Source organism: Hemitrygon akajei, chromosome 6, assembly GCF_048418815.1.
Source record: "Hemitrygon akajei chromosome 6, sHemAka1.3, whole genome shotgun sequence".
Classification (NCBI taxonomy): Eukaryota; Metazoa; Chordata; class Chondrichthyes; order Myliobatiformes; family Dasyatidae; genus Hemitrygon; species Hemitrygon akajei.
The window spans coordinates 78826624-78845588 of NC_133129.1; the positions used below are offsets into that span (position 1 = coordinate 78826624).

Consider the following 18965-nt stretch of genomic DNA (forward strand, 5'->3'; position numbering starts at 1 on the left):
ACAGTGCTTCTCCTTATAGATGCTGCCTGGCCTGCTGTGTTCCACCAGCATTTTGTGTGTGATGTTCTAATCTAGGCAGAATCTCTACTCCCAAATACTTAAACTGCTGTACAACATTAAATTGGATCCCTTCTTTCATTAGCGTTGAGCAGTAATATAGAGGATTTAGTATTATTCACTTTATATCCTGAAATCTCACCAAATGATTTAATTGGCTGTAGCAAGGTTGGGATCGATTTATTTAAATTGGGTATAAATAAAATTATATCATCAGCATACAAGGCAATTCTGTGTTCTATCTGTCCTGTTGTTATTCCACAGAACTGTGGGTGTGAACGTATTGCTATTGCTAGAGGTTCAATTGCCACTGTAAATAATAAGGGCAAGAGTGGACAACCTTGTTGGCAACCTTTACTGATTGTTATTGGTCTTGAAATGTTTCTATTTGTTAAGATTTCTGCTGTAGAATTTTTGTATATTACCCGAACCCATTTTATGAAGTTATTTCCACACCCAAATCTTTCTAAGACATAGAAAAGATAAGGCCATTCAATCCTATCAAAGGCCTTTTCGGCATCCAATGATAGATGTGCTGTATTAATTTCAAAGAACTCATCTATCTCTTTCCCTAAATATTTTACAAATTCTTCATCTTGTAACCATTTGTGTTGAAAGTGCCATCTAGAAGGATCTTTTATCAGCTTTTTATCTATGTATTCTAGGCAACATGGTGCATGATCTGAGATCACAATATTGTCATAGTAGCAGTTCTGAATTTTGGTCCATAATCCTGAGGAAATTAAGAAATAATCTATTCGAGAATACATCTGGAATGTACTAGAGTAACAAGAGTAGGTTTTGATATTTGGTTTCAATTTTCTCCATATATCTATCATATTTAATTCTTTGATAAAGTGATGAATAACTGTTGTACACCTGTTGTGTGTTTGATCTGTCGCTGTGGCCCTATCCATACTGGGGTTCAATGTGCAGTTAAAATCTCCTGCTATTATGTATTGCCCTGCAAATGTTGATAAATTAAGAAACAGGTCTTCAAAAAAACTAGGGTCATCTATATTGGGACCATACAAGTTTACTAAGTTTAAGTTTTCAGTTAGTAGAGAACCTTGGATTATTAAATATCTTCCCTTTCTATCTTTAATTACATTTTTCACTTGGAATGGAACTGTTTTATGAATAAGAATCATAACTCCTCTAGCCCTAGATGAGAATGATGCTGTATATACACTACCCTGCCACCTCCTTTTAATTTTTATACTGTCCTCATCTAAGAGATGAGTTTCTTGTAGAAATACAATTTTGGAGTTCATACCGTTTATCTTGTTCATGACTTGTTTAACTTTTCTAAGCTGCTGCAGACCTCTGCAGTTCCAAGAAACAAAATTAAGGTTTACACCTTGAGACATTTCCAACAAAAAAGAATAGATTACCTTGCAATATAAGAATACATTTAAAGAGAAGCCTAACAAACCCAAATGATTGAACCCACAACCAACACACCAAACATGAACAATTCCCCCCCACACTTTTGTGAGAACCCCCCAAAAAACATTCTGTCTCCCATTATCGCTGATGACAGTTCCACATTTAATGAGGATCAGTCCGTCCACTCTTATCTTTACTGAAACCAATCAATCACTGCTGCTATCCTTATTATAACGCAAATAAACTCAGAAATTACAGAAAAGCTCTCATCTGGACTTCGGGTATGGTGGCCACTTAGAAAGTCGTGTCTCACACTGCTCTGCTTTAGCTACTACAATTTCTACAGAAAATACTCTCATTTGCAACCGAAGTATAAAGTCGGTGTAGGTGCTATAATGCCGAAGGCTGGTAAAATAAGTAAAGAAAAGAGCATAGCCGAAGTTAACTGACTGTGGGGTTCGTGGTGAATCTCCAAAAGTTAATGGAGAAATAGAGGAATAGGAGGCCAGCTTAGTGGGGGAACTCAGAGTTATGAAGGCGGACCCAATACTGGCTGCTATAAACTACATGAAAACAGAGCTTGAACTGCATGAAAACAGAGATGAGAGCTTTTCTGTAATTTTAATTTTTTTTCAAATTTCTTTAGGCACCATAACATGGTTAATCTACAAACTGAAAACCAGTTCTGTCATTATTAGGGTGTCCATTTGCACCGCTGTACAGGATATCTGTATGTGGTAGAATATCCTTATATGTTTGTTCTGTGCTCAATATTATCTCATAAGGCTGTGTGGTCCCAACTCTACGTTTTCATATTGATGCTAACCACATGCCCAGGTGTCAATCACATAGCCTTGCTTCATTTACTTTGTTCTGCTCTCACTACAGAGGGCAGCAAAAGGAAGGTTCCTAAATTTGGAATATGGTTGGGGAAAGTGCAATTGCAGTGAAGCATAGCTCGCACCAGCAGCATTATCATTGTTTTGGACCTTAGTCTCCCACTAATTTTCCATACTAGCACATTGTTTTCTGTTATTGAGGGCTTTAACTGAGTATAGGTGTCTACAGTGAATATTCTATATGCACTGTAGTATACCAAAGGAATATCTAGTGCATAGATTTGTTAAGCTCCCACAGTCACTGCTCAGCCTGCTTAGATGGTACTAGAAATAGAACATCAGCAAAGAAGATTTGTTTTGAACTCAATTATGGGCTCAAAAAATGGGTGGATATTACTTTCATTTTTAAATTATGTCTTGTTATAGTTTTAAGTTCTAACTCACCTGAGCTGCTGCAAGTTTCATTCGTTTTGGTTCAACTTCTTTAGAAACTCGGGAATACAGATCCATGGCTCTCACCCACATGCACATGGACTTACAAGCTTTAGACACTTTCTCTACTTTTTCAGGTACAAAATCTGGATGGTTAATATATTTTTGAAGTCGTTGCAGAATCTGTGGTTTAATGTTGTCTTTGTCATATTCCATGAGCTTCTTCAAGAAATTTGAATCACCAAGAACTTGCTTAGCTGAAGCCCAGTCAGTTCTATAACACAAAAAAAAGAAATCGAATAAAATACTGTAGTTTCAAAAGTGAATGAACAAACCCAACAACAAATTTATGACAATCAATTAAAAGCAAAGGCGGCATCCATTGAAAACTGAATGATTCAAAATACCATTATTTAACATAATTGCGATGTCTGATGCATCAGCACAAGTTCATTTGCTTGTGCCTCAGTGTGATGAGAAAGTGGCAATTAAGAAAATGACTTGCAGTAGACACAGACAGAAATTCAGTCATAATAGAAAATAGGCAACACCTATAAACTTAGTCTCTTGCAAATTGCCCTTGAAAATTTTACATATTATTAGGAATACAATCTCCAGGAACCATCAATCATTAGCAAATGATAGGGGGAAGCATATTTTAATATAATTCACTGTATTTTTTGTGAGTAACTTCTTTGTGCAGTGCTAAGGACAACATGACAGAATGTAAGATACACAACACCACACTACATACAGTTATACACAATATAAAATACTCACAATAGATAATAAATACTAGAAAATAATGCATGTAATTTAAAACAAATACACATAAAAATGACAAACTGACAACTTTTACTGTCAGAGAGGCAATGCATACTATTTATTCAAAATTGGGTTCTGAGGAGGCAAATGGAGGAAGATACAAAACTGGATAAGCCTCTTCTGGTGCTGATGGGCAGGGACCGTTAGCAGCATCCAGATGGCTTGAGAGTGTAGTATGTGTGAAGTGTATATGTTCTACTATTTGTTCAGCCTTCTTTACTGTCCATCCCTTACGGACGTTGCTGAGTCAGTCTTATTCCTGGCCAATGATTTTACTTCATATTCTAACAATTCTGTTGAGTAGGCTGAGGTTGATAGTGCTCATTGCTCCGAACCATGCCAAAATGTTGTACATTAATATTGATTCACTAAAGCTTTATAGCTAATGAGGTCAATGTCAAGTGTGAAGTATCAAGAACATGTAAAGAGTACAGTATAAAAAGGTCTTCAGGTGTACAGCCACAGTCATCATCAAATCCTATTTGCACACAGCTGCATCAATTCACTCTAAATTCCCCTATTACTAACAATCACTATTAAATAGCTCTCCTGATATTTGAGACATTCACAATGGAGCTTTGTTCATTTGAACTGAAATTTGTCAAAAATTAGAAAGGACAGACCATAAGATCATAAAGTATAGGAGCAGAAATAGGCCATTGGCCCATTGAGTCTGCTCCACCATTTCATCATGGCTGATCCGTTTTTCCTCTCAGCCCCAGTCTCCTGCATTGCCCCCTGTATCCCTTTGTGCTCTGACCAATCAAGAATCTATCAACCTCTGCCTTAACTATGCCTCCACAGCTGCCTGTGGCAAAGAACTCCACCGATTCACTACTCTCTGGCTAAAGAAATTCCTCCTCATCTCTGTTCTTAAAGGACACCCATCTATTTTGAGGCTGTGTCCTCTGGACTTAGACACTCCTACCATAGGAAAGATTCTTTTCATATCCACACTATCAAGGACTTTCACCATTTGAAGGATTTCAATGAGGTCACTCCTCAACAGGATTGGGAAGCATGCCTTATGAGAATAGGTTGAGCGAACTTGGCCTTTTCTCCTTGGAACGACGGATGATGAGAGGTGACCTGATAGAGGTGTATAAGATGATGAGCGGCATTGATTGTATGGGTAGTCAGAGGCTTTTTCCCAGGGCTGAAATGGTTGCCACAAGAGGACACAGGTTTAAGGTGCTGGGGAGTAGGTACAGAGGAGATGTCAAGGGTAAGTTTTTTACTCAGAGAGTGGTGAGTGCGTGGAATAGGCTGCTGGCAATGGTGATGGAGGCGGATACGGTAGGGTCTATTAAGAGACTTTTGGATAGGTACACAGAAAAATAGAGGGCTATAGGTAAGCCTAGTAATTTCTAAGGTAGGGACATGTTCGGCACAACTTTGTGGGCCGAAGGGCCTCTATAGTAGGTTTTCTATGTTTTTATGTTTCAACAGGATACTGGTCCTTTTCATTATATTAATATAGAATTTAATAGAATACTAATGTTAGTATCATAGAATCACACAGCATATGGGATAGTTGGCTGAGAATAAATGTGTTGATCAACACCAGCACACCTCAAAGATCTGTGCTTAACCCACTACTCTACTCTTTCTACATTCAGGACTGTGTGACTTAACTCAAATGCATCTATACATTCGCCGATGACATCACTGTTGTTGGCAAAATCTCAGAAGGTGACAATGAGGCATAAGGGAGGAGATAGATCAACTGGTTGTATGGTGTCACAACAACAGCCTTGAAATCAATGTCAGCAGGACAAAAAATATTAATTGTGGACTTCGAGAAGTTGGGAGAACACACATCAATCCTCACTGAGGGGTCAGTGGTGGAAAGGGTAGACAATGTCAAGTTCCTGGGCGTTAACATCTCAGAGGATCTAACCTGGGCCCAACATATTTCTGCAATTACAAGTGCCAATGGTTGTACTTAATTAAAATATTGAGGAGATTTGATATGTCACCAAAGACCCTAGTAAGTTTCTACGGATGTATCATTGTCACCATTCTGACTGGTTGCATCAGCATCTGGTGTGGAGGCACTTATGCTCAGGATTGTAAGAGGCGTCAGAGATTTGTAGACTCAGTCATTTCTATCACACACAAGCCTCTCCATCACTGAGGATATCTTCAAAAGGTGGTGTCTCAAGAAGGCAGTATTCTTCATTAAGGACCCTTGCCATCAGGGACATATCCTCTGCTCCCACATCAGTGAGGAGGTACAGGATCCTAATGACCTCACTCAACTTTTTAGGAACAACTACTTCCCCTCTGCCATCAGGTTTCTGAATGGTCCATGAACCCTGAAAACTAACTTTCTATTTCACTATTGCACTATTTACCTAAGATGTACTATTTTATTGACCCAAGATGACACTGATAAGTGGCGATGCTTTGCTCGCGGCTCTGATGGGAATCAACAAATATTCCCATTTAGGACTACTACAACTGAAGTCCAGTTATAGCCATGGGTAATTGAGTAAGCAGCATCATTTTAAGCTATCTAAAAAATCTCTTCATACTCAAAATCAATGGATCCTGGACTGCAGACTCAGGTCATGAGTACAATTCCCCTTTAAGAAAACATAATCACAGAAGCCGAGCCTATCTACATGTACAATTGAAACACCAATGCCTTAGATCCCCAATCCCAAATATGCCGCTGGTGAAAGTACAGTCTCTGGAAAATAAAACTGAAGACCTCAGAGCAAAATTACTATACCAAAAGGACATCAGAGACTGCTGCGTACCTTGCATCATATAAACATGACTACCCCCTGTCATTTTGGGCACAGCGGTGCAGACTTTTTTCAAAGGTAGAAGAGGCAGAGTCTGCTTTATGATTAACTTATCATGGTGCACAGATGTGGTGGCTCCGTCTCAATCTCGCTCACTGACCTGGAACATCTAGCAGTCACATATCATTCATTTTATCTGCCGAGATAGTTTTCTTTCATCATCCTGGTAGCAGTGTACATTCTGCCTCTGGCCAATGTCAGGCAGGCACTGGAGGGAGCTAAGCTCCGTAATCAGCAAACACAAAACAACGCACCATGATACTTTCCCTATCATTGCAGCAGTTTTCAACCAGGCCAGCTTGAAGAAGTCTCTGAGCAACTACCACCATCATATCACCCATAGACCCAGAGCAGCCAACACACTTGACCACTGTTATACCACTATCAGAAAGGGTTATCGTGCCATCCCACACTTATACTTTGGAAAATCTAATCACCTGGCTGTACATCTACTCCCAGCGTATAGGCAGTGGTGACGACCAATAAGGTATAGTCAAGAAAGGTGGAAGAGTACTTACAGGACTGCTTTGAGTCCATGGGCTGGACAATATTCAGGAATTCATCTTAGAATCTGAATGAATACATCATATTTGTCACTGACTTCATCAAGATATGTGTGGATTAGCATGTACCTTCGAAAACATACCAGGCATACCCAAACCAAATGCCAAGGATGAATGCAAGAGATTCAACGGCTCAATCTGTGGCATCAAGATCAGTGATCCAGAACTATACAAGAAGTCAAAGTGTAACATATGGAAAGCTACTTTGAGAGTGAAAACATAATTCTAATTGAGGTTGAGACACAATCAGATGCACATCATCTCTGGGAGGTTTTGCAGGCCATTACTTCCTACAAAGTGAAGGAATGGCTGTGATGCCTCACTCCCAAGTCAGCTCAATGCCTTTTATGTATGCTTTGCAAGGGAGAATAAAACTACACCTGTGCAAATCCCTGCAGCAACTGGTGACTCTGTGATCTCTGTCTTGGAGGCCAACATCAGAACATCTTTCAGAGGGTGAACCCTCGCATGGTGTCAGAAACTGATCGTGTACCTGGTAGGACACTGAAAACCTGTGCCAACCAACTGGTGGGAGTGTGCAAGACCATCTTCAAACTGTCACTACTGCAGTTGGAGATTCCCACCTTCTTCAAAAGGGTGATAAATGTACCATTAACCAAGAACAGGATGAGCTGCCTCAACAACTATTGCCCAGTGGCACTCATATCTATTGTGATGATGTGCTTTAAGAGGTCTATCATGACTAGAATCAACTCCTGCCTAAGCAAGGACTAGGACCCACTGCAATTTTTCTATCACCACAATAGGTCTACAGCAGATACAATCTCACTGGCTCTCCACTTGGTCTTGGATCCCTTGGACAATAGCAATACTTATGTCAGGCTGCTGTTTATTGATTACAACTCAGCATTCAACACAATCATACTCTCAGTTCTAATCAATAACCTCCAAAACCTGGGCCACTCTAATTCTCTCTGTGACTGGATCCTTGACTTCATCACCAAGAGACCCCAGTCTGTACAAATCAGAAATAACACCTCCCCCTCACTGACAATCAACACTGGTGCACCTCAAGGACGTGTGATTAGCTCACTGCTTTACTCAGTCTACACCCACAGCTGTGTGGCTAGGTACTGTTGTCAGCAGAATTTCAGATGGTGACAAAGAGGCAAATAGGAGCAAGATAGATTGATTAGTTGAGTGATGTCACAACACAACCTTGTACCCAACATTAGTAAGACTAAGGAATTGATTGCAGACTTCAGAAAGCGGAAGTTAAGGTAACACACACCAGTCCTCATTAAAGGATCAACAGTGGAAAGCGTGATAAGTTTCAAGGTCCTAGGTGGCAACATCTCTGAAGATGTATCCTGACACAACATACTGATGCATTTACAAAGATGGCATGACAGTGACTACATCTCATTAAGCGTTTAGGAAGAATTGGTATGTCACCAAAGACACTCGCAAAGCATTCTGACTGGTTGAATTACCATCTAGAATGGAGGGGCCACTGCACAGGATTAGAAAAAGCTGCAGGAAGTTGTAAACTCAGCATGCTCCATCAATGGGCACTAGACTCCCCAGCATCAAGGAGGCCTTCAAAAAGTTATGCCACAAAAAGTGACAATCCATTATTAATCTGTCACACTTTCTCTTCATTGCTACCATGGAGGAGGTACAAGAGCCTGAAGACACACACTCAACATTTCATGAACCACTTCTTCCCTTCTGCCATCAGATCTCTGAATGAAAAATTACTCCATAAACACCATCTCACTATTTTATTCTCTTTTTGCACTACTTATTTACAAACATTGTATTTTTCAGGATACATACTTCTTATTGTAATTTATAGTTTTCTAAGTTATGTACTGCAATGTACTGCTGTCGCAAAACAAATTTCATGGCATATGTCAGCGTAATATACCTGATTCTGTTTATTTTTTCTTGTAGCTTCTAGTAATTTGTTATACCTGCACTTTACTGTTCCCACAAAACAACACATTTCATGACTTATGTCAATACCATAAACCTGACTGATTCTGATTCTGAAGAAAGCACGCCAGAGCCTGTACTTAGTTGGGAGTTTGAAGAGATTTGGTATGTTACCAAGAGTCTAGCTAACTTCTACAGATGCAGAGAAGCAAGTATTCTGACCAGCTGCATCACTAGCTGGAGGCTCCAATGCACAGAATCAAAAGAGGCAGTAGAATTTGCCAGCTCTATCACAGGCACAAGCCTCCCCACCATCAAAGACATTTGGAAAAGGCAGTGTCTCAAGAAGTAGCATCCATCATTAAAGACCCTCACTAGCCAGGACAAGTGCTCTTCTCATTATTATCCTCAAGGAGGAGATAACAGAGCCTGAACACCCAACTCAATATTTTAGGAACAGCTTATTCTGGTTTTCCTTCAAATTTCTGAATGGTCTATAAATCCATGAATGCTATCTTGCGCTATTTGTTTATTTATTTTTATTGTAGCAACATTTGGTGTACTGCTGTTACAAAACAACAAATTTCATGATATGTGCCAGTGATAATAAACCTGATTCTGATTACTACAACTTAAGTACTATATGTGTTCAGTCCAACTTAGACCCACACTCCTAATTTCCCCTGTGAATTAATCGCCTTTAGTGTACATCCAAATGTTTAGAATATTGAACATAGAACAGTACAGCACAGGAACAGACCTTTCAGCCACAATGTTGTTTCAAAACAATTAAATTAGTAATCAAATGGCCAGCTAAACTAATCTCTTCTGCCTACTGGATGTCCACATCCTTCCATTTTCCTCACATTCATGTGCCTATCTAAACTTCTCTTAAAAGTCCCTAATATATCTTGCTCTACCACAATCCCATGGCGGTGCATTCCAGGCATTCCCACTCTATGTGTAAAATAAACTTGCCCCTCACATCTCCTTGGAAATTATCCCTCTCTCACCTTGAATGCATGCCATCTGGTATTATACATTTCAACCCTGGGAAAATGCTGCTATATATATACTCTATCTCTGCCTCTCATAATATTATAAACCTCTATCAGTTCTCCCCACAGCCTCCACTGCTCCAGAGAAGAAAACCTAAATTTATCCAGCCTCTTGTAAAAGCACATGCCCTGTAATCCAGGCAGCATTCTGGTAAACCTCTTCTGCACCCTCTCCAAAGCCCTGACGCCTTTCCCATATGGGACAACCAGAACTGTATACAATACTCTAGATGCAGACCAAGTAGAGTTTTATAAAGCTGCTACATAATTTCCTGAATTATTTCTGGTTTTTGAAGTTCCTTTTGGAATGTGTTTGCTACACTTTCAGGTTCGCCATTCTTTGGAGTTTAAGGAGTGAACTTGTTTAAATATTCAAGATCCTAAGGGAGGGGAGTTATAGGGTAGATGTGGAAATAAGTTCATTCATGAGAGAGTCACAAACAAATAGATCTAGCTGCAAAATAAGAGGCTGTGGTGAAATTTCAGGAAATTTGGCTTTGATGGAGTGAAATAGGTTGTCAGGACGCTGGAGCAGGGATCCAATCACAGACCCAGTACCATGCACACAGTAATATTAATTGAGTAACAAATCCTGAGGTGCAAACAAAGTTGGCGTCAAAGTTCAGGCAGAGATCAAAACATCCAGAGAAATCCAAAAACCAGAATTGGAAAACAGGCAGAGTTGATGATCAGACAGAATACAAATATGGATGCTGGAAAGGTTAAGAAAAATTCACTGGTACAATCTGGCAACAAGCAGGAGAAAACACAGGACTAAAATACACTGAGCAATAAACAGAGAGGCAAATAATAGGTGGAGCACAATAAGACAGAAGTGGCAGCAAAACAGCTAATAATGAGAAACAGGTGAGAGGCAGAGTAAAGCAGGAGCAGAGACAGGAGCACATGGCAATACAAAACCATAGACTGACAGCTACAGGGAAAACATACAAAAAGACCAAGTTCAACTGGAGGTACTGGTATAAGTATTTGAAAGATTATTGAATGTTATGGTGAACTGGCAAAGATGAGGAGTTGAAGCCAAAGATCCGCCATGATGATACCGGATGATGGGGCACACTTCAGCGTCTACTCCTACTCCTATTTTTTGTATTCTCATTTGACATTTCAAATCCTAAAAGATAAATATTCTTCTCATTCTCATATCCTTCATTAAAAGTCCATGGCTATTACAGCACTATATCACCTGAAAATTAATACTTGGATGTTGGTGGAGGACTGATAATGGTAGTGCCATTGAATCTTAGAGACAGATGGCTAATGTCTAGTACATGTATGGTCCAAACGCTATTTGCAATTTGTTAACTCATATCTGAAACTTGTAAGCTGCTTCAGTGGCTGACAAGTTGCAAGTAGAATTGAACATGGTGCAATCAGAGGTAGAGTTTATAGCACAGAAACAGGCCCTTCAACCAAACTGATCCATGCCAACTAAGGTGCTAGTGAAGTGTCCCATTTGCCTGTGTTTGACCCATGAGCCTCTAAAACTGTCCTATTCACGTACTAATCCAAATGCCTATTAAACATTGTAATTGTGCTCATTCTACCACTTCCTCTGTCAGCTCTTTCCAAACCCACTATCCTCTGTGAGAAATGCTTGCATCTCAGGCCTTCTTTAAATCTTTCGCCCTTCACTTAAAACCTGTGCCCTCTAGATTTGGACTGCCCCACCTGGGAAGAAGAGTGTGACTACCCTGTTTACCTATGTCTTTCATGAATGTATAAATCTCTAGAAGATCACCCCTCAGAAGATGACCTCCCTTCCACTCTAAGCAAAACAATCCCAGCCCATCCAGAACTCCTGCAGCTATATCCACCTTCTTTAGAGTGACCATTAACTCCATCTGCTGGTCAGTTTTTCCCATTGAGTACAGCTTCTCCAGGATTCTTTGATGCCAAACTCCATCAAATGCTACCTTGATGTCAAGCCTAACCATTCATACCTCACCAATGGAGTTCAATTCTTATCTCCCACTTTTGCTGGGATGATGTTTGGAACTTAATGTTCCTGCCAAAATCAAAACAGGACAGGTTGTAGATGAAGCAACACACACAAAATGCTGGAGGAACTCAGCAGGCCTGGTAGCAGCTATGCATAAAAAGTAGTCAATGTTTCAGGCCGAAAGCTTTCAGCAGGACTGGAGAAAAAAATATGAGGAGTAGATTTAAAAGGTAGGGAGAAGGGAAAGAGAAACACAGGGTGATGGATGAAATTGAGAAGGAGAGGGATAAAATAAAGAGCTGAGAAGTTGATTGGTGAAAGAGACTCAGGTCTGGAGAAGGGGGTCTGATAGGAGAGGACAGAAGGCCATGGAAGAAAGAAGGGGGTGGAGGAGGAGTGCCAGAGGAAGCAATAGGCAGGCAATGAGATAAGGTGAAAGAATAGTGAAGGAGGTAGGCTGGGGGCTTCTGGGTTAGTGGACGTCCCAGAAATTGATGTTCATGCCATCAGGTTGGAGGCTATCCATATGGAATATAAAGTGTTGTTCTCCAACCTGAATGTAGCCTCACTGTGACAGTTATCCTAATTTCTGTACACAAGAATATTTGGGGAATTTTGCACATTGTAACAGGTGGATTGTAACAGTATGGATTAATTTAACTAGAGGCATGGCTATTTCTGGAGCAAACACTTATCACTTTAGCTGAAATGTTGTCGGTCATTTAACCTCCACTGTACCCAGTGGTCTCAAGCATATCTTGATATCATGTGAAAGTGGCCTCTGTAATTGTGGAAACTATTGGGGATTGGTTTATATCCTTGGCATTTCTGGCTAGACACTAAGTCAGTTCAGAGGGCAATTGAGATTCAACCCATATTATTATGAGTTTGGAAGCCTCTTTCAAACCTGTGCATTGGAGCGTCTACACCAGGCAGTGATTCAATCCATCAGGATGCTCGCCTCCATACATCTGTAGAAATTTGCTTGTCTTTGGAGGCATACCAAATCTCCTCAAACTTCACAAAAGATCATTATCAAAGAAGGTTTGTTTTAATAACAGCTTGATGATGGGAGTTGAATTCAAGTCTCCGGATGCCAGCCCTCATCTCTGGATTACTAGTCTTGTAATTTAACCTCAATACTTTCTTACATCTAAGCCAAAAAAAAAAACTGACCTACTCAGAATAGCATTCAATTAGCACATCATTTTGATTCTTTGTTTTCAAATAATAAAATTAGCAATCAAAATGGTGTAGAAGAAAGCATATTAACTGAGTATACTTGGTATTTATCATACAAATCATATGAGCCACTTCCCCCGCATTTGAATGTAATAGATTGGGCAATATTTCTATTGTCCAAGAAGAGGCTAACTGGAAAGGTAATGAGAAAATTGACTAGATATATTTGTTGCAGATGTAAAATCAGTATTTTGGACTGAAATTGCAGATAGCATCTGAGCCCGATGTTGCCCTTGACCATGTCCTTAGATCCTGTGCAGATGAACTGGAAAGATTAGTTGCAGGAATTTTTAACCTCTCCCTGCTTTAAGAAGACCACTATTATCCCAGTACCTGAGATAAAATCAAGGTAATATGCCTTAATGTCTACTGCCCAGTGGCTCTAACATCTAGCATCATGGGGTGCTTCGAAAGGTTGGTCATGACAGTATTAACTCCAGCCTTCAAGATAAAATTGGCCCATTGAAATTTGCTGAAATAGTCTACAGCAGACATCATTTTCCTGGATCTACACTGATTTCTGGAGCATCTTAACAGTAAAGACATCTATGTTAGAATTTTGTCTATTAACTATAGATACTCCTTCAATACCATAATTCCAAGCAAACCCATTACCAAACTCCAAGACCTGGAGTCAACACTTTCCTCTGAAACCAATCCTCTACTCCATAATCAATAGACCACAATCAGTAAGGATAGGCAGCAACACCTCCATCACAATTATTCAAAACACTGATGGTCCACAAGTTTGTATCCTCAGCCCCTTACTCTACTCCTTATACACTCATGATTGCTCTAACAAATTTATAGATGATATCACTTTAGTGGGTCATATTTCAAATAACGAGGAGTCAAGGTACAGGAAGGAGATTAAAAAGCTTACTAATATGGTGTCATGACAACAACTTTCCCTCAGTGTCAGAAAAACAAAAGAGCTGGCCCTGGGCTTCAGGAAGGGAGGCAATACTCATGTTCCTGCCTTCATCAACAGTGCTGAGGTTGAGAAGGTTCAGAACTTCAAATTCATAAGAGAAAACATTACCAATATCCTATCCTGGTTCAACTATGCTGATGCCATGGCCAAGAAAGCTCACCAACTCCTCTACTTTCTAGGAAGCTGATGAAATGTGGCATGACCTTATTGACCCTTACCAATTTTTAGCAATAGAAAGCATCTTATCCAGATAAATCACATTCGAACCTTGATTTGATCAGACACTTCCAGACTGCAGATCCTGCCGTCTTCAACTCTGGTTCCAATGACCATGGACACCTCCAGACCACAGATATCAATGTCACCAACTCCAGCTCCAATGACTCCAAGCAGCTCCAGAATGCAGAGCTTACTGTCAACCCCAACCAGTTACCTCTACCATCATCCTCTTCCATCTCCAACTCGTCCTCACCCTCAACAATTTCTCTCTCAGCTCCTCCCACTTGCTCCAAACACAAGGTGCAGCCATGGGCATCTGCATGTATGCCAGCTATGCTTGCCTTTTTGTTGGCTACATGGAGTTATCCATATTCCAAGCCTTCCCTGATAATGCTCTCCAACTCATTCTGTGCTACATTGATGATCTCATTGGTGCTGCTTACATGCACTTATGCTGAGCTCATCAATTTTGTCAACTTTGTCTCCAAGTTCCACCCTGCTCTCAAATTCATTTAGTCAATCTCTGACACATCTCTCCCCTTCCTTGATCACTCTGTCTCCATCACTGGAAACAGGCTATCTTGACTATAACTCTGCCCACATAGTCTGCGGTAACAACGCCATTCCCTTTTCTCAGTTCTTTCATCTCTGGCGCATCTGTTCCCAAGATGTGGCTTTCCTTTCCAGGACATCAGAGTTGTCCTACTTCTTTAATGAATGGTGTTTAATTTCATCCACTACTCATGCTTCCCTCAACCACATCTCTTCCATTTCCTGGAGATCTGTCCTCACTACACCTTCCTGCCACCCTAACAGGGATAGAGTTTCTCTTGACCTCACCTACCACCCCATGAGTGTCCACATCCAAAACAAAGTTCTCCACAATATCCTTCATCTTCAATGGGATTCTACCACAGACATATCTTTACATCCTCCCGCAATTTCCCCCACTCTCCACAGGGATCGCTGCCTCTGCAATTCCATTATCCATTTGTGCCTTCCCACTAATCTCCCCCCGGTACTTATCACTGCAAACAGCAGAAGTGTTATACCTGCCCATACACCTCCTCCCTCACTTCAATTCAAGCCCCCAAACAGTCCTTCCAGGTGAAGCAACACCTCCCCTGCAATTCTGTTGGGTTGTCTTCTGTATCTGCTGCTTCCGATGTGTCCTCCTCTACAGTGATGAGACCCGATGCAGATTGGTGGACCGCTATGTTGAACCTATCAGCTCCATCTACAAAAAGTGGAATGTTTTGGAGGCTAACCATTTCAATTCATATCCTCATTCCTGTTCTGACCTGATGGTCCATGACTTTCACAATGAGGCCACTCTCAGTTTGGAGGAACAACACCTCATATTCTGTCTGGGTAGCCTTTAACCTGATGGCAAGAATATTGATTTCTCCAACTTCTGGTAATGTCTTTCCCCTTTTCTTCATTTCCCCACTCTAGCCTCTTATCTCTTATCCTCATCAGCCTGTCACCTCCCCTTGGTACCCCTCCTTCTTCCATTTCTCCCATAATCCATTCTCCTCTCCTATCAGATTCCTTCTTCTCCAGCACTTTCCTTTTCCACTTATCATCTCCCATCTTCTTACTTCATTACCCCTCCCCCACCAACCTGACTTTACCTATCACGTTTTAGCTTGTCCTCCTTCCTCTCCTCCCACCTTCTTCACCTAGCATCTTTCCCCTTTCTTTCCAATCCTAAAGAAATGTCTGAAATGTCAACTGCTTATTAATTTCCATTGATGCTGCCTGACCCGCTGAGTTCCTCCAGCATTTTTGTACGTTATTCTGGATATCTAGCATCTGCAGGATCTTTTGTTTACTATCTGGATGAATAATGGCTTGGTCACAGCTCAGTACATCACAGAGACCATCCTTTCCTCTATGGACTCTGTCCATACTTCTCACTGCCTCAGTAAAGCACCTCAGACATTCTTACTTTTCCCTTCTCCTGTTGGGAAGAACATACAAAAGAATGAAAGCACAGTCCATTCGGTTCAAGAACAGATTTTTTACCCTGTTGTTATGTCTATTGAATGGCTCCCCAGTAAAACGGAAGGATTTTAGATCTGACAATCTATTTTGTTAAGTTTTTGCACCTTATTGTTCATCTGCAGTGCACTTTCTCTGTAACTGTTTCACGTTATTCTGCATTCTGTTATTGTTTTACCTTGTACTACATCAATGTATTGTGTAATGATTTGATGTGTGTGAACAGTATGCAATCAAGCTTTTTACTGTGCCTCAGTATATGATGGCAATAAACTAATTCAATTTAATATTCATACTATCTACTCACTTTGCATTAAGTAAGATGCAAATGGCTTCCATAACAGTCATAACAAGATCAGGAGGCTTGGTGAATACTCTGATTTCAGATATATCAGCTTTGTCCAAAGAGTCAAGAGCTTTGTTTGCTGCGTCTAAGGCCGGCATTGCTTCATCAAGATCTCGCTGTGCATCATCAGCTATTGCCTGGGTCTCTGCAGCTTTTACCTTCGCTTTCGCTTCATCATCCTGTACCACCCTGCGAATCTAGTGTGCATAGCAATAAAAATAGTAGTACAATAAAACTCAATCACATCAAATTTAAGCACCATTTGATTTGGATATTATTAAAACATTCAACACAGTGGCTACGATAACCATGACATATTCTGAATACTAACATATTAATCTACAATAAATATTGCAAAATTGTGACTTAAAATTTTAACAACCTAAGCCAATGTAAATCAGTGAATTGCCAATCTAATTATTCTTCAAATATGTCCTACAAAATGCTGGATCAAATTCTGCCAGCTAACCTTTAACCTACCATCAATTTCCAAACCCTTTCACTCTTCTATCACTTCTTCGACTTCCTACCTTCTTTTGTGCATGTCCAGATTTTATTTTCTTCTGTTAGATTTATGATTTTGTCACAGACTCCCTATGTGCCTCAAAACAACAAAGTATCTAATCCTTGATTTTTATCTCACCATGAACTAAACCAATATTCTGCATCTTCCCTAACAAAGCTGTAAAAAAAAAGGTTAATTATAAGAAACAGCAATTCATGAACCCATAAGTAACAATCATGTGCATTCTTTAAAATTATTCTCTTCGTATTGCTTACCTGGTCTGCCTCTGCATGGTCCACACTTATTTTTTCCATCAAAGCATTTACATCAATTGATTTTTGTTGAAGAATCGGCTCTAGAGCTGAAAGATCAATTTTCATTTTGTCTACCAACACATTAGTCTCCAGCAATTTAGTGAGGCCATTCTTCACACGATCCCGAGCCTACATTTATATCAGAAATATTATGATTAATTCAGTGTGTTAATTCCAGCAATCCTTCCAGAACTAAATTTCACCTGTCTCTTGTTTTATCATTCTGCTAGTCCATCTGTAATTTCCTGCAGTTTATTGCTTTCTTCCTTACTGCATTCCGCATTTCTAAATTTCACAACACTTGCAAATTTGGGAATTTCACACACATATAACAAGAAAAAATAGTGGTCCCAGCAATAATCCACAGTGAACATATAGTTTATTCTCCACTAACTTGACATAACCATTTATCATTATTCTCTATTTTCTGCCCATAATTATCTTCCCATGTACATTTTTACTATAATTTTGCAAACCAGCCTTTGTACCTACTGAAAATTCAAGCAAGTTATATCAATGGCATCCCTTTATCTGTCTTCACTGTCACCTTATTTAAAAAGTTCAGTTTAGTCAAACAAAATTAGCTGACTCTTCAATATAAATTCAAACTTTTCCAAGTGCCAATATTTATTCTAGACACTTATAACTACAAGTGTAGACCAAAAGCTGGATATTCTGTAAAGGGTGGTTCATCTCATGACTCCACACATACCAGTCATGTGAGGAAATACTTTATGTGTCAGAGGAAAAACAGCTTTATTAAGACTTAAGAGGCTAACACATAAATATTTTGTCACTCCATCAGTGGTATACACTGGCTGCCAAAGATTATTTAGCAGTATCACCCACACATGACTCTGACTCCCAGAATGAGAACAGCAGCAAGCATAGAAGAGCCAGCAACTCAAACTTAAATATGACATTACATACATGACTTGATTAAGAATAAATCATAATCCCTTCATAATTTACTAAGTAAAAGACTTAATGCTCCCATTGTAGAATTCTAGCCAGGAAGTAATTTCAATACAGCCATTCAATAAAGCAGTTCACCACTATCTTTTCAAGGTGGACAATAATTGCTAGACTTGCCCCTGATACCCATCTTGAGAAAAATTTAAGGCAAATATTAACAGTAAAACTACACTAAGTAATTGTGGGTAATGAATTGGTTAATCTGAAAAAGAATTTTAAAAGAAGACTGTGCCAGTACATTTTCAGGTTAGCTGTGTTATTGTTCTCCAACTGGATCCTAGTAATTCAATTGTTCATTCTGAAACATTCCTCCCTTCCCTCATTCTTTATTCTTCTCTAGCATTTCCACTTGGCCACCACCTTCTTTCTTTCCTCTTTCTCCCTCTTTTGCCTTTGTGCTTCAGCTCATTTCATATAAACCTTTTCATGGTCTCCCACCTCCCCAGTACCCCATCTTGAGAGGATATCAGCCATCCAATCCCTTTAAACTGCTGTTACCTCTGATTTTTAAAAAATCATTCATCATCTTTTCTCTATTTTGCTAACAATTCTCTATGCCCTGTCCTTTTGGTTTTCTTTGTATTTCTG

The 18965-nt window shown here is 39.8% G+C and overlaps 1 protein-coding gene across 1 annotated transcript in view; it reads right to left on the reverse strand.

Annotated features, from left to right (window-relative positions):
- The window catches only part of dnah6 (dynein, axonemal, heavy chain 6), a 352146-nt gene that overhangs the window by 119938 nt on the left and 213243 nt on the right, over window positions 1–18965 (reverse strand). Inside the window, exons 50-52 of the mRNA XM_073050010.1 lie at window positions 17364–17531; window positions 16545–16780; window positions 2730–2991 (exon numbers count right to left, since the gene is read on the reverse strand). Of these exons, the coding sequence (XP_072906111.1) occupies window positions 2730–2991; window positions 16545–16780; window positions 17364–17531 (666 nt within the window). The remainder of the gene's footprint in view (window positions 1–2729; window positions 2992–16544; window positions 16781–17363; window positions 17532–18965) is intronic.